Here is a 16,125-nt window from a genome sequence, read left to right as displayed (position 1 = left end):
TATAGGAGACGGCTTGAGTGCAGATGAAGGCGAATTCCTAGTGGATGCAATTACACACTGGTAAGTGCCTATGGTAAGCTGTATTTAGGGGCAGCGAGGGCAGCAAAAAAACAATATTTTGCTGCCACTATCAAATCATCACTCCGCTGCCCAGCGGAGCTCTTCAGAATTGTCTGGGGGCTATTACACTCTGGCCCCAGGGACATGGTAGAACCATCTGAGGCCCACTGTAATGAATTTGCTAGGCACTTCCAGGATAAAATCTTTAGCATGCGCCAGGACTTAGACTCCAGTGTTATAACAGATGAATCAAGCGAGGTATCCAGAGCACAGCCTTGTCCCAATTTCTTGGATGAGTTTCAGTTGGTGCAGCTTGAGGACATTGACAAGGTGCTTGGACAGGTTCGTGCAACCACTTCTGTGCTGGATCCTTGCCCTTCTTGGCTAATAAAAGCTAGCAGGGATGGAACAGCCGGCTGGGCCAGGGAAGTGATTCATGCCTCTCTGTGAGAGGTGGTGGTCCCTGGCTGCCTGAAGGAGGCAGTAGTGAGACCACTCCTGAAGAGACCCTCCCTGGACCCAGAAAATCTTAATAACTATAGGCCGTTAGCAAATGTTCCATTCCTGGGCAAGGTCCTGGAACGAGTGGTTGCAGGCCAGCTCCAGACACTCTTGAATGAGACTGATTATTTGGATCCATTTCAGTCAGGTTTCAGGCCTGGTTTTGGCACGGAAACAGCCTTGGTCGCCCTGTATGATGACCTTTGTCGGGAGAGAGACAGGGGGAGTGTGACTCTGTTGATTCTCCTTGATCTCTCAGCGGCTTTCGATTCCATCGACCATGGTATCCTTCTGGGAAGACTTGCTGAGTTGGGAGGTACTGCATTGTGGTGGTTCCACTCCTACTTGGCAGGTCGCCTCCAGAAGGTGGTGCTTGGGGAACATTGCTCAGCACCCTGGACTCTCCAGTATGGGGTTCCTACATGAAACTGTTGGGTGCGGTCATCCGGAGCTTTGGAGTGTGTTGCCATCAGTATGCTGATGACACACAGCTCTATTTCTCCTTTTCATCTTCTTCAGGTGAGGCTGTCAATGTGCTGAACTGGTGCCTGGCTGCGACAATGGACTGGATGAGGGCTAATAAACTGAGGCTCAATCCAGACAAGACTGAGATGCTGCTAGTGGGTGGTTCTTCTGACCAGATGGTGGATGTCCAACCTGTCCTGGATGGGGTTGCACTCCCCCTGAAGGAGCAGGTTTGTAGCTTGGGGGTTCTCCTAGAACCATCTCTGTCACTTGAGGCTCAGGTAGCCTTGGTGGCACGGAGTGCCTTCTACCAACTTTGGTTGGTGGCCCAACTATGTCCCTATCTGGACAGGGATAACCTGGCTTCAGTTGTCCATGCTCTGGTAACCTCCAAATTAGATTACTGCAATGCACTCTATGTGGGGCTACCTTTGAAGACAGTTCAGAAACTGAAGCTTGTGCAAAATGCAGCGGCCAGATTGGTAACAGGGACCAGACAGTCCGAACATATAAAACTGATTGTGGCCCGCTTGCATTGGCTGCCTGTATGTTTCCGAGCTCGATTCAAGGTGCTGGTTTTGACCTATAAAGCCTTACACAGCTTGGGACCACAATACCTGATGGAACGCCTCTCCCGATACGAACCCACCCGTACACTACGGTCAAGATCAAAGGCCCTCCTCCGGGTGCCTACTCCAAGGGAAGCTCGGAGGGTGGCAACAAGGGAGAGGGCCTTCTCAGTGGTGGCCCCCAAATTATGGAATTATTACTATGATGAGGTGCGCCTGGCGCCAACACTGTTATCTTTTCGGCGCCAGTTCAAGACTTCCCTCTTCTCCCAGGCATTTTAGCATGTGTTTTATATTGTTTTTATATTGTTTTAAATTTAAAATTGTGTTTTAAATTGTTTTTAAAATATGTGTTTTAAATTGTATATTTGTTTTAATGTTTTTGATTGCTGTAAACCGCCCAGAGAGCTTCGGCTATGGGGCGGTATACAAGAGCAATAAATAAATAAAATAAATAAATGTGTTTTATAGGAGGTACTGGTGGGCACACTGGTACCCATAGCAACCCCAGCCTTGTAAGATAAGCATGACCCAACTAGTCAAACACAACCCATCAGCAATTCATACTGAATCATCACAGGCTCAATATAACATCCTCTTTTTGCTGTTCCAAGAGGGACTGTCAAGTGACTGCCAAGCTTGGTGGGTCATAAGTTTTGCAGACTAGTGTTGGGCTATTATTTTCAAGGCATTGCTCCAGATTAGAAGTTAATTTTTTTTGTCCTCAAATCTATGGCAAAGCACGAACAGCCCCCCAAAATACCTTGTAATGCATACACAGATGATTAGCTGAGATAAACTGCATAGACATAAACAGCAATGGAATGCCATCCGGGCTCTGCATGTTATCAAGCTGAGACGTGGGATACTTACCACATTGTAGAGGCCAATGCACCACCGCTCAAATAAAATCTGCCCAGAAAATCCATTAACGAATGCAAACCAAAGCTGAAATAGAAGAAAGTTACACAGGGCTTTAGATCAATGTGACGCAAATGTTTCTTCTATGCATTGAAGAAGAGGAGAATGTGGAATGCAGACATCATCTCGAGACAGCTGCTGGATAGGTTCTAAAAATAAGTGTTTGCAGTTGTTCTCTTTTAAATAGAGCAACACTGCTGGAGTGATGTAAGGCAATCTGTAGAATTTGCATAACTATAATAAAATAACAAATCTCTTGAACACCAGTAATGAAGATCCTTCGGTGCTGGCACATTCTATCTATCTACCTATCATATTTGTATACTGCTTAATTATCTAAGTCAGTGTACATACTCTCTACTGAGAGGAAGGGTGGGATATAAATAAGTAAGAAAGTAAGTAAGTTAAAAATCATGCAATGAATAAAATAGAAACAGAAAGCTTCCTTAAAATGCTGAAAAGGGCAGGTCTTTGTCAGGCACCTGACGTTCAGCAGGGAGATGGGGCCTGCCTAACCTCAGCTGGGAGGGAGCCCCACAAAATTGGGTCCACAATACTGAATGCACCGCTTCTGGTGGATATGAGCTGTGTATCTGAGCTATGGGGACCACTAACAGAGATTCCCCTCAAAATCTCAGTCACTGGGGTGGGATAAAAAGGATCAGGCAGCCCTTCAGGTATCCTGGACCCAAGATATTAAGCGCTTTGTCAATTAATACAAGAACCTTTAACTTAGTCCGGTAACATATGGGCAGCCAGTGCAAGCTTTTAAGCACCAGTGTTATGTGCTGGCGGCAGTGAGTTCCCATCAACAGTCTAGATGCAGCATGTTGCACCAGCTGGAGTTTCTGGACCAAGGCCAAAGCCAGTCCCAGTCCTCCTCAACGCTAGACGCTAATCTCTTTCAATCACTTGGAAGGTATACACAAAACCCACATACACCGGAATAATTGTACGAAGAACACAAGAGACTGCTACACCCTACAGTTCATTTATTACAAGTTCTGTCCTCCTACTCAGACTGCAAATTGGCCATAACAGCTGAAAAGCAAAGCAAAACACAAATTTAAAAATGCTACAAAATAGAATACATTTTTTTAAAAAAGATTTAGGTTTGAAAGAATTTCATGGGGTCACCCGGTGGACCCCATCCACCTCCACACTTTGGAAAGCTTTTCAAACTCCACAGTTCAAAAGTAGTCTGCCAGGCAGGATGGGGAGCTCAGGGTAAAACAAGTCTAAGGGTGGAAATCCTAGGCATGGTTACCTCGGAGAAAGTTTTATTGAACACAGGGCAACCTGAGTGGACGCGTTTTAAGATAGCACTGTGGAGCCCATTGGGCTCACAAAATTAGTTTCATAGTTCTTTGGATCTTGACCGCTGTATTATAAACCTATATAATATCCTGCTTGTGGGAAATCTATAAGGAAACAGAGTTCCACAGCTGACGATCAGCTGTGAAGAATAGCTCTCTGTATGCCTTTGTAATTTAGACTTGGTGCGTGGATTGTACAGTCAAGAAACTACTTCCATGGATAAGGCCTTGTGAGCCTCAGATGGAATTCAGCATGGTGTTTTAGTAATAAACATGGAGGCTTTCACTTGCACATCTTTAGATAGTTGCAGTCCAGGAACTGGCATAAAACAATCTCTTTTCTTTCCCTCCCAGGGATTTTTATTTTTAAAAAAACTGGCTGGAAAAGGATGGAAGAGTAAAAATGTAAATTGTCTGCCTTCAAGTCGATTCCGACTTATGGCGACCTTATGAATAGGGTTTTCGTGGTAAGCAGTATTCAGTGGGGGTTTACCATTGCCTCCCTCTGAGAGGCAGTGACTGGCCCAAGGTCACCCAGTGAGCTTTGTGGCTATGTGGGGATTCGAACCCTGGTCTCTCAGGTTGTAGCCCAACCAGAGTACAAGACCATTTCTCTTTTATCACTCCTCTTCTATTACGTCTGCCCTGCCAGTGAAAACCCTCAGAACGTTGGATATGGCACACAAACTGCCTTTAGATTGCAGTCTTTAGGACCAACACTTTGCATTGTACTGGAAAGCACAGATTCTGCTACCTTTATACTGATTTTCATCTGCCATTTTGTTCCATCTCTTCCTCCACCCCCAACCAGGTATTATGGAATTGTTTTATAATTCTTCCCCCTGCCTTCTATCTTAGACGATACTGGCCTATTCAGTACTTTTTAAAAAACACTTTGCTGAATGATTTATGCTGCTGCACTGTCAATTTTACAGAAAGTTGCTGGGAGATGTTTCTGACTCTTCCAAACATGATCCTCCCATAGAAAAAAAAATGGAATCTGGCTTTCCTATACAAACATCACTTGTAACATTTTACTGAGTGTCTTGAACTCGTTTTTATCATTTGCAGGTGCTGTTGGGAATTTTATGGGCAAAATCAAAATCTTTTGAAACCACATCCAACCTTGGAGAAGTATCTTTTATAGAAATAATCCTCCACTGGATAATCAAACCCACTCACTTCAAGGGAGCTACTACATAGATAGTCCCAAACAAAGAAACAAAAAAAGAGGATAAAAAAATGAAGCAACTGGTATTTCAAAATGCAAATATTACTTCGGTTGCTTTCGGCAAGTTCTGTACAAGTGAAAATGAAACACAGTGAGAATTGAGTTTTCAGTACTTACACTAGGATACATGTATGACATTCTTTTTCAATATGGGACAAAGCTGTCACAATTATGCTGTAATATAGAAAAATGGCAGATATGCAGAGTTTCAGACCATAAACTACCAATTAGGGTTGCCAGGACAGAAGTATCCCAAACCCTGGGGTGGGCCCTAGTGATGTCACGGGGCAGTGGGGATGTCATTAAGCATGATACATTAAGCATCACCCACAGTTGCTTGGAGCATATAATTCAAACAAAAACATTTCTCTGATTGGAAATTAATATAGAAATCTTAGCTAAAAGATGTAGGGAACATTTAATCTTGCCTACTTGCTTCTGGCAAGAAGGGTTTAAGTGCTCTCAGGCCAGTCCAGTCACCAGAAGGCCACTGTAGGAAGAAGGTTGTGTTGTGGAGACGTTAGATGGGAGCACTCAGGAGTAAAGATGGATACTCCTGAAGGCTGTAATTCTAAACACACTTACTAAGCCCCATAGAACTCAATAGGACTTACTTCTGAGTATATATGGTTTGGTTTGCACTGTTGGTCAAGCTTGACTAGGGATCCTCTGCACAGATATCCATATCCAAGCAGGGTTGGCAACACCCTGCCTGGAATGCCCTGCTCCTGCCTTTTAACATGGCTGCTCCAAAATTCCTATGAGTATGTGCTTTCCATGTTATGGATGCCGCATAGTTCTGCTCTTGTAAGGAATTGATCCTTTAGTGTGGGAGCACCTATGCTTTGGAACTCCCTGCCTATTGATATTAGGCAGACACATTCATTGTACTCTTTCCAGCACCTGCTAAAAACATTTTTGTTTAGGCAAGCCTACCCAGACATGTAGAAGCTATTTTGTTTTTTATCTGTTTTTAACACATTGTTGGCTTTATTATTAAGAATATTTTGAATATTATTTTGAATGTCTTTAACTGTTTTTGCCAATAATGTTATTGTTTTAATTCCTTCTGTAAACCGTTTTGAGATTTTTTACAGTAAAGTGGTATATAGTAAATAAAATACATAAATACATTTTGGAGTCACTGTGGCCCTTGAGTCTCTTCCTACTTTTTAAGAACAAAGGAATCTACCTTATACCAACTCAGGCCATTTGATACAATCTAGCTCAGTACTGATCACATGGATTAGCATTGGCTCTACAGGATTCCAGGCAATAGTCTTTTCCAGAAATTGAAATTTGGACCTTTGCATGCAAAGCATATGCCCTGTTACTGAGCTACAGCCTTTCCCCATTTTAAAAAATTATATTTTAAAATTGTTCTTTTCAATTCACTAATGAATGCACATAATACCTAGGGCAGATCCACACCATTCATTTAAAGCACAATCAACACACATTTGAAGCCCATGAATCCCACCACAGAATCATGGGAACTGTAGTTTGTTAAGGGTGGTGGAAACTATAACTGTGAGGGGGAAACTACACTTCCCAGGATTCTTTAAGGGAAGTCATGTGCTTTAAATGTGAGTTGGATGTGCTTTAAATGTATTGTGTGGATCTACTTAATAACCTTTGCCAGCATGTAAATTGTTTTAATTATTTTTTTAAAATGGAAATCAGCTATAAAGATTACTGGGTGACCATGAACTACTCACCATCTCTCAGCCTAATCTGCCCCTCAGGATGAAAACAACAGAGGGGAATCAGGACCACCCCAAGGAAGAAGGGCACACTTAATGTTGAGGAAGTAATAATCTATAACCATAGTGTGAAATCATACACTTATTGGGACAGGATGAAAAAATATTTATATAAGCATGACTGTCAAGATGTTTATTATCTATACAACCCATAAAGATATTTATAGTGCAATCCTATGATTGTTTACTCAGATGCAAGTCCCAATGTATTCAATGGGGCTTACACAAACAAGGAAGCATGCACAGAACATCAACCTCAAGTGATAAGGAACTTCACTCACCCAACCGAAAATTCAGAATCATGCCACTTTAAGCTGTTTTGCAACTCTTTATACTTGTTTTTATGGGATTTTAAAGGGATTTGTTTCTTCTTGTGAGCTGCCTTGGTGTCCAATCACCAACTCTACCTCACAGGGTTGTTGGGAAGACTACATATACACACAAACACTGGAGATGTAAAAATACATAGATCCCATATAATAGTTTATTGTCAAAACTGGTTGGTCATTTCAGAATTTTTTAAAAAATAAAATCAGTATTAGTTTCCTACATAATAAAAGCAGTGATACCTATGTAAGCCCTGCCTAATTGCGTTAAAAAGTAGGATTGGAGGAAGAGAGAAAAATTTACAACACAAGCACAATCTTTTGCTATGTTCACTCAAAAGTCCCATTAATATACAGCACAATCCTAACCATTTCTACTCAAAAGTAAGTCCTATTGAATTCAGTGGGGTTTACTCTGGATATGTGGGATCAGCACTGCAGCTTTACTCCCTGAAAAGCAGTTATTGGATTAAAGCTTCATATTGGGAGTTTTCAAAACATTGCCCTCTTCAGAGCTTGGAAGTAACTCGTTATTTTTAACGAGTTACTTGTAATTAGTTACAATTTTAAATAACGAGTGGGTAATTCCATTACATTTGGCAAGTAACGGAATGACTAGTAATTCCCTACTTTTCAGCTGCAACTTTAACGTTTCCACGTTAGGTTGGATGTTACTTGGGGGCGGGAACAAGGGGAAGTCAGCTCCTGGCTGTGATTGGTTAACACAAGACATGTGCCTCACACTGATTGGACCTCTGCACAGACTCTCTCTTCCCTCGTGATCTGTGTTAGGAGGCACGAGGGAAGAGGTGAATAGGCAGGGCCTGCTAGCGTCTGAGAGGAAAAAATGGACACCGGAGGAAAAAGCCAGGGCAAGGACAATGGAGGAGAAGGCAGCAGCAGAATGGCGAAGAGCTGTGGAGGTGAGTGATGATGATTTGTGTGTGTGCCCCCCCACGGCCCCTTCTGCCCCCGCAGCATTTTTGTCCCCCCACCCCCCCGTGGCCCCATCTGCCCCTCCCACTGCCTCTCCTTGCCTTGCTGCCGCCCCATCAATCACAAGGCACTTCTGAAACTTCGGCTTACTCAGAGCTTGGAAAAGTTACTTTTTTGAACTACAACTCCCATCAGCCCTAGGCAACATGGCAACTGGATTAGGCTGATGGGAGCTGTAGTTCAAAAAAGTAACTTTTCCAAGCTCTGGCCTACTTCTCTTCCTTCCCCCCCTTTTTGAACTCTCCCCCTTGTTCCTATGCATACCTGTGTGCTGTATTTATCCAGACAGAGCACTCCTGCCTTTTAAAATGCCGGCTAGCTTTTTATTGTATATTTATTTGAACTCCATCTTTCTTTTTATTTGTATTTTTGTCCTGTTTAATCACAAGACTGAATTGTATGTGGGACAAAAACTGTCTCAGTAATAATAATAATAATAATAAAAAATCATTAGGCGTATAATAAATGGCTTAAGGCTGATTTTTTTGTTCTTGGCAGAGATGAGGTGAGAAGTAGGGTCCTTGCAGCTCCTCCTCTCAGTCCCCCAGCTCTCAAACTCATGTTCTGTGAGAGAGAGATTCCCAGTCCCAGAGAGAGATAGACTGTTGACAATCTCTGCTAATATCTATACAAATGTACATAACATGCATCACCTGAACTCACATGATCTAGAGTTACCTTAGATCTTGCAAGATTTGCAAATGAGAAGCAATAGGGTTTTATATTAGTTCTGATTGTCTATTGGGCTATCATAGGTTATATGTTTTTTCATTTTCTATGGCAAAATCTCCAACTTCAGTGGAATTTATGTGATGTGTTCTAATCATTTGAATTTGGCTAATGAATGCTTTATCCTTTCATCAGAACTTTAGCAGTAGTACTAAAATATTAATAAAAAGAAAAGGGAAAGAAAAAATACTTTACATACATCATTCAGCTGTATTGCTAATTATAGATACAGATATAAAAGATAAACGGCATTTTGTCAAAAGTATTTTTGTCTACATTTTATACCTCATCCTTGGTTTTCCAAGCTTGGCATGGAATGCTTCTCATACAGAATTAATTTGAAATGCTGCATATTTATTATCATAATCATCATATTCAAAATAAAAAATATATGTACCGCCTTCAAGTTGATTCCAACTTATGGTGACCCTATGAATAGGGTTTTCATGAGGCTGAGAGGCAGTGACTGGCCCAAGGTCACCCAGTGAGCTTCATGGCTATGTGGGGATTTGAACCCTAGTCTCATTTTGTTCTCACAACAACCCTGTGAGATAGTAGGTTAGACTGGCCCAGGCAGGGTTATTCAGTGAGCAAAAATGATGCAAATAGGATCTCTTTTAATTGTGCTATCGACCTGCTTACTTCCACTCTGACTGGGGGATCTTGCAGCATGGGGAAGAGATGGGGGCACATCACAGCTGAAGTTCACCCATATAGGAGCATTATCTCTTGTTTATTACAGAGACGCCTGTTGCAGGTTTTGCTGCTGAGAGCAGCAGTCAGTTAGTGCGGCCACTTGAGTCACAGCTTGTTGATCCTGAGGAGGCAAAACTAGAAAGTGAGGTTCAGAAAGGGGGCCCTGTGCACGAGGAGGAGGAGGGCATGAAGCAGTGCCAGTTGCCCACAGCCACATCTGCAGAACAGCAAGTACCATGGTTTGGCTTTGAGAAAGCTTCTACATTTGTGAGCCAGAGTGGGGAAAATGTTGTTGTACGATGCAATTACTGCCTTCCAAGGATCAAAAATCTGAGATCAGCTGTTTCCTCCTCATCCAATGTGAAGAAACATTTTGAGGTAAGCCTTTGTCATGCTGGTCCTCAAAGAGTGTCCATTGTCTATTTATGTTTAAATTGTGAAGTTCCTCTTCCATTTTTTCTTGGATTCATGCTTTGTTCTTCTTCCTCAGAGGGCACACCCTGAGAAGCTGAGAGCAATTGAAGAAGCAATAAAGACAAGGAGACGTGGCCTTCCTGAACCAATGCATGACACCCCTCCTCCCAAAATGCTGAAGCAGCAGCAGACAACCCTTGAGAGGTGGGGATCTGGCAGGGAGCCTGTCACCCAGAGCAATCTCGACAGGAGAATCATTGATTTCATTGTAGAGGAGACATTACCACTTCAGACTGTGGACAAACCATCATTCATTAATCTGGTTCGCATTGGACTCCCCAAAGATCTCACCATCATATGTGCCAAGACTCTGAGAGACAGAATTGAGAAGAGAGCATGCCTCATGAGAGAAACTCTTGCAAACCGAATGGGTGCTGTGGCATATATAGCAACCACTGCAGATTGTTGGACCAATGGCAAGAAGAGTTACTTTGGGGTAACAGCCCACTGGATCAACCCAACTACCCTGAAACGTGAGGTCAGGGCCTTGGCTTGTAAGCGTCTGAAGGGGCGCCATACATATGATGTTCTTTCAAAAGCACTGCATGATGTACATGTGCAGTACAGGATCCACAACAAAGTTATGTGCACTACTACAGACAATGGCTCCAACTTTGTGAAAGCGTTCAGAGTTTTCATGGCCAAAGAACCAGTGGAAGCTGCAGGCACCAGTGACGATGATGGTGATAACCAGGAGGAGGAGGCGGCTGAGGTGGAGTTTGTGCCTATCTGTGAGATCCTGGACACAGGACCTGAGGCAGAGGAAGAAGCTGCAGACTCAGGAGAGGATTTTGTTTTACCACCACACCAGAGATGTGCTAGCCACACCCTCAACCTTGTGGCAACACAAGACATAGAGGCCATGCTTTCTGACTCCTCCAAAAGTAGTCTTCTTGGTCCTTTCAAGAAACAGTTTCATTCCTTGATGGGAAAGTGCAGCAAGTTGTGGTCCAAGCAGAACCAGTCAGCACAGATTGCTGAGTATATCCGTGCGCAATGTGGTGTGTATCTGAAGGTACCGAATAAGACCAGGTGGAATTCCACCTTTGATGCGTTGAAGCAACTACATGAGCTCCTGTCAACTGTGCCACTAAAAATGCATGCCATAATGGACCGCTGCTCCTTGTCCAGGATCACAGCTGCTGAGATTGAAGTGGTACAGGAATACACAGAGATTATGGAGCCACTAGCCCAGTCCCTAGATATCCTGCAACGGGAGAACGGCATGTTCATGGGGTATTTGCTACCAACGCTCTGCAATGTGGACTGCAAGTTAGAAGGACTGGAAAACAAACCTGAGAGGTACACATACTGTTTTCAGCTGCTGAGAGGTGTACGCGAAGCCTTAAGAAAGCGGTTTGCAGCTACCTGGGAGGACAAGAGGCTTCTTCTGGCAGCCTGCCTACACCCTCGCTTCAAACTAGATTGGCTGGAATCGTGTCAGGCCACCACCCATACCAACAAGTAAGAACATTAGGGAAGCCCTTTGGGTGGATTACTCCAAGGGAAATGTTGTCTCAAGGGAGGCATCAGAGGGCTTAAGGTGGTAGGCAGGGGCTGGGCCTTTTCTTCCTGGGGCTCCTCATCACAACCTTGGGTTGCTGCCAGGTAATCCTTAAGGGTCTGCTGTGCTGCCCCATGAGTGTGGTGATTTGGTCACCTTCCTACCTTCCATGTCATCATCCACAGGCTCAGGCTGGACCCTGAACCAGGGGACATGACAAGCATCAGGAAATGAAGAGCAGATGATGGTTTCCTAACATATATATGTTAACATATCCTCTCTCTTTCTTAGATACACAATGGAAGCCTTGTTGAAAGCTGAAATAAAGATGGGTGTACTTAATGAGGACAGTGATCAGTCTTCAGATAAAGACCAGGAAGGAGATGACTTAGAAGATGACTTCTTTAACTTTCTGCCCCAGGGCAAGAAGTCAGCAGTGGACACTGCTGAGGAGGAACTGGTGAGGTACCTGAGGTCTCCCAGCAGGGAAGTGTCATCATTGTATCTATCTATCTATGTTAAATTTCTATACCGCCCGACTAGCATAGCTCTCTGGGCGGTGTACAACAGAGAAATAATACAACAAAGAAATATAAATATACATAGTATATAAGTAACCAAACAATAATAATAAACAACAAACTAATGAAAACATCTCAATAAATATACAATTAAGCAATCCCCACACACTTCACAACAGTGTCTAACAAAAATATGCTGTAGTCCAAATAACAGCAAAAATGAATCTCCAAAATTAAATCTTGACCCCAAAAACAACTAAAAAACAACTAACCCCAGTAGTCTATAGACATCCCGAGCAGCAGGTTCACGCGCACATACACACACACACACGGTCTTTGGCCCCTTCAGCAGTTGCTGTTTTTGTAGCTGGAGAGAGGCAGGGCCCCACCCTTCCAGGCCAGGTGGAAATTAGCCAGAAATGCAGGGAGCAGGTCTTGCAGAAACTCACACAGGTAGATGGTCTCTCCACGTGTGCTGCGGTGTTTTTTGCAGCACAACACAGGCATGCCTTCAAGCGCCGCAGTAGAACGCCTGTTCAGTACTGGTGGCAACGTAATGACTGTAAAAAGACATTCCTTGTCTGACATGCTCTTTGAGCATCTTGTTCTTTTGAGACATAACAGAAACATGTTATAAAAGCATTTCAAGTGTAAAATTTGATTTCAAGAGTTGGGGTATCTTCATTGCTTGGGGGGATGTGAGATTCTGTTATGCCATTATGTTAATCTTATGGATAAAATTTTTTATTCTACTACCCCCTGTGTGTGTGTGTTTATTTTTAATATTGTTTTAGGCTTCTTAGATGTGCAGCAGCCAAGGCCAGCACCTTGTAGGAGTTTTTTTTAAAAAGTAACTGAAATGTAATTGTAGTGATTACTTTTGAGAAAAAGTAAAGTAGTCAGTTACTTTCCGAGCAATTGTAATTGTAACGGTAATTACTACTTTTTTGGGCCAAGTAATTGTAACTGTAATTTATTACTTTTTAAAAGTAATCTTCCAAGCTCTGGCCCTCTTCAAGATTTAAACTTGTCTGACTCCTGCGCACAAGAGAAAAAATGACTTTTGGTACTGCTGAAAGCTATATAATTCAATTTATGAGATTTTCAGATAAAAAGGAAAAAAGCAACAGTTTCTGTCTTTGCAGTATGGTCTAGGTACTGCCTGGAGACCAATAAATCCCTTGTCAATCACAACCCTAACTTCACTTATTGGCTACAAATCTGAAAGGGTGGGGTTACAGCAGCCAGCAAAGAGATCATCTCACAGAAATTGCAGAGGGCAGCAGTTGACGTTTTGGTGAATATCTTGTGAACCAGACCACCTAGAAACTTAATGTTTTTTAGTAAATGAAAGGCGAGAGCCTGGAGATTAAGGTGAATGACCCTGAGACCCTGAGAGGACCCCGAAAATCCAGAGTCTCTAGGTGAAAACCGGACACCTGGCAACCCTACTACCAATTGGCACAAAGCGTCTGTATTCTGTTTATCTAAATTTTAAAAGTCACAAACTGCAAAGTCAGAACATGGTGCCTTCAGTTAAGAAATACACACATATAAACACACACTTTTTAAAAAATTGAAAACTGGCATAATTTACAAACTGTCTTGTACACGGCTCGCAAAGTGCTTGTTGTTTGTGGAGACTATATATGTTAACTTTCTCTGGTCAATGGCGGGGGGCCAACTACCCTCCCCCCTCAAGGTCCCAGTTTTAACAAGAAACGCTAGCTGCCTTTAAAGCTGTGCATGCTGGAGACTGCCCATGGTTGACTCAGACTCGGTGAGTCTGTGGGGAAAGCTTGCCAAGTCTAGCTCTGTTTGCCAAGCTCCTGGGGATTGCAGCCCGCAACTACGGTTCCGCTATGAGCAAATGGATTTTTTTTTTAATTTGGGAAAGGAGCTTTCTTTGCTCCACTTAACTGTTGCCTACCTATCAGCAACGCCAGAGCTGCATATTTATAACAGTTGCAAAATGAAAGACAACCAAGTTCATATTAGAGGGCCTGATTCAAATGCAAGGGAATTCAGAGCTAAAGCTGGAAATCCAGGTTGACAAACTCCCATTACCTCACCTTCTTGCAGCTGACGTAGCAGAGATCTACGATTAGCTGCAACATCTAAGGGAAATGGAGCGTGTGAAATGATGAAGAGGCAGTTCACAGTTCCATATGGAGAGGTGCTCCATTGTGTAGATTTGCTGGGGGTGGGTTGGTTTTTTGTTTACACATGCCCTCCTGTTTCAGAAATGCTGTTTTTATATGCAGCAAAATCCTAGATGTGTTAGCCCAGAAGAAAGTTTCAGTGTTCTGGTTCACACACAATGCTAAACTATGATTAAGGTTAACCATAGTTAAAGCTGAGGCATCTGGCAGACAATAAAACTTGGCTTATTATGCTGCAGAACAGTTAAATGTACCATCAAGCCTTGAGAGAGGTTGGGATATTTTTACTGCTCTTCAATTGAGGCTCTGTTGCTTTTGGTGGTGACAGTTCCTTAACCATAGTTAAGGAGGTCTGGGTTTGAAAATAATGCTAAGTAAGCTATAGTTAATATTAACTAACATTTATAAACCAACGACAAGTCTTGCTTAATGAACAACGTTTAACCATAAATTATAGTTAAGGTGCTGGATTGGGTTCACACATAAAACTAGGCCATGGTTTAATAAACCATTATTTAATAAGCCATAGGTTAGCATTATCAGTGGGACTTACTCTCCATTAAGTGTGTTTTGTATTGCAGCCTTAGTCCTTAATCCTCATGCAAAATTCATTCCTGATGTTTTGCATCTTGATCTGCACCTCTGGGTGACTATAATTGAAGTATAACTGATGGTGGATTTGTAAGAGAGGCCCCTGTGCACCAGCCATGCCTGCTGGACATGGAAATCTGCAACCCCTCTTTTCTTTTTTAATGTATGGTGCTGGGAGACGGAGATAATTCATGGATAAGGGAAATAAACTCTGCACATAATCAGAGGCAGTCTTTACGTGGTTATATCACATATTCCAGGACTGTTCCCTTTCACTAATAAAAAACAAGACTCTGGTGAACCCAGCTCAAATTAAGAACTGTTATGTGTTTTTTTTCATTTTATAGAGAGAGTGGGAAATCATGTATTTTATTTATATTCCATGTTTCTCTGCAACAAGTATGCTTAAAAGTGGAATACAAAATAAATATTTAAAAACAAGCTAAAATACAATTGGTTATATATACAAGAAATCCATAGCAGCCCTAAAACAGCACAACAAAACACTAGGAATAGCAGATAAAAAGCACACAATCTAGGGTAGGGGTAGCCAATGTGGTGCCCTCCGGATGTTCCTGGACAACAATCCCCATCATCCCTGACCACTGCCCATGGTTGCAGGGGCTGATGGGATTTGGAATCCAACAAGATCTGGATGACACCATGTTGGCCACTCCTGAATCTAATCAATTTATTATTATTGTTGTTGTTGTTGTTGTTAGTGTTAGTAGTAGTAGTAGTAAGATCATGCTAGCCTTGAACAAGTTTGGAAATGATTACAAGAAATTGTAATGACTGGCAATAGAAGAAAACTAAAATAAATGGGATGTAAAATCAATATAGGCATTGAATCAATTATCTTAGAAGTTTTCTTTGGCATATCTGGAGGGGTAAATTAAAAATGAGGTAAAAAGGAGTAATGTGAGAATTCTTGTTACATAAAATTACGTCACACAAATGGTTAAATCTTTATTTTTGTTTGTTTGTCTTGGTTTGGCCTTTGTCATAATTTGGTATTCTTTAATAAAGCAGTGATGTACATACATATATACACATTTTCTCTCTCATTGTTTTGAATTTAACAAAAATTATAAATTCCCACTTAAATAAAAGCAAGAGCTGCTTTAAAGTGTGCAAACAAGGGGTCACACAAACCTCCCTTGGGAGGTTGTTTTCAGGGGTGATGAACTTGCCTCCAGATGTTATTGGACTCCTGCTCCCATCAGCCTCCAGCCACCATGACCAATGGTCAGGGATGGTGGGAGTTGGAGTCCTGCAACTTCTGGAGGGCCACAGGTTC

General features: G+C 42.4%; 1 protein-coding gene across 4 annotated transcripts in view; it reads right to left on the bottom strand.

Annotated features, from left to right (window-relative positions):
• ATP8A2 (ATPase phospholipid transporting 8A2) overlaps positions 1–16,125 on the bottom strand; it is a 564,338-nt gene that overhangs the window by 173,155 nt on the left and 375,058 nt on the right. For all 4 annotated transcript variants that reach the window (XM_061629581.1, XM_061629578.1, XM_061629580.1 and 1 more), the window contains exon 28: positions 2,469–2,543. In XM_061629581.1, the coding sequence (XP_061485565.1) occupies positions 2,469–2,543 (75 nt within the window). The remainder of the gene's footprint in view (positions 1–2,468; positions 2,544–16,125) is intronic.

This window comes from Rhineura floridana, chromosome 5 (genome assembly GCF_030035675.1).
Source record: "Rhineura floridana isolate rRhiFlo1 chromosome 5, rRhiFlo1.hap2, whole genome shotgun sequence".
In the NCBI taxonomy this organism is placed as follows: domain Eukaryota; kingdom Metazoa; phylum Chordata; class Lepidosauria; order Squamata; family Rhineuridae; genus Rhineura; species Rhineura floridana.
The sequence above is the reverse complement of the archived record's forward strand: the minus strand, read 5'-3'. Positions and strand labels throughout refer to the sequence as shown.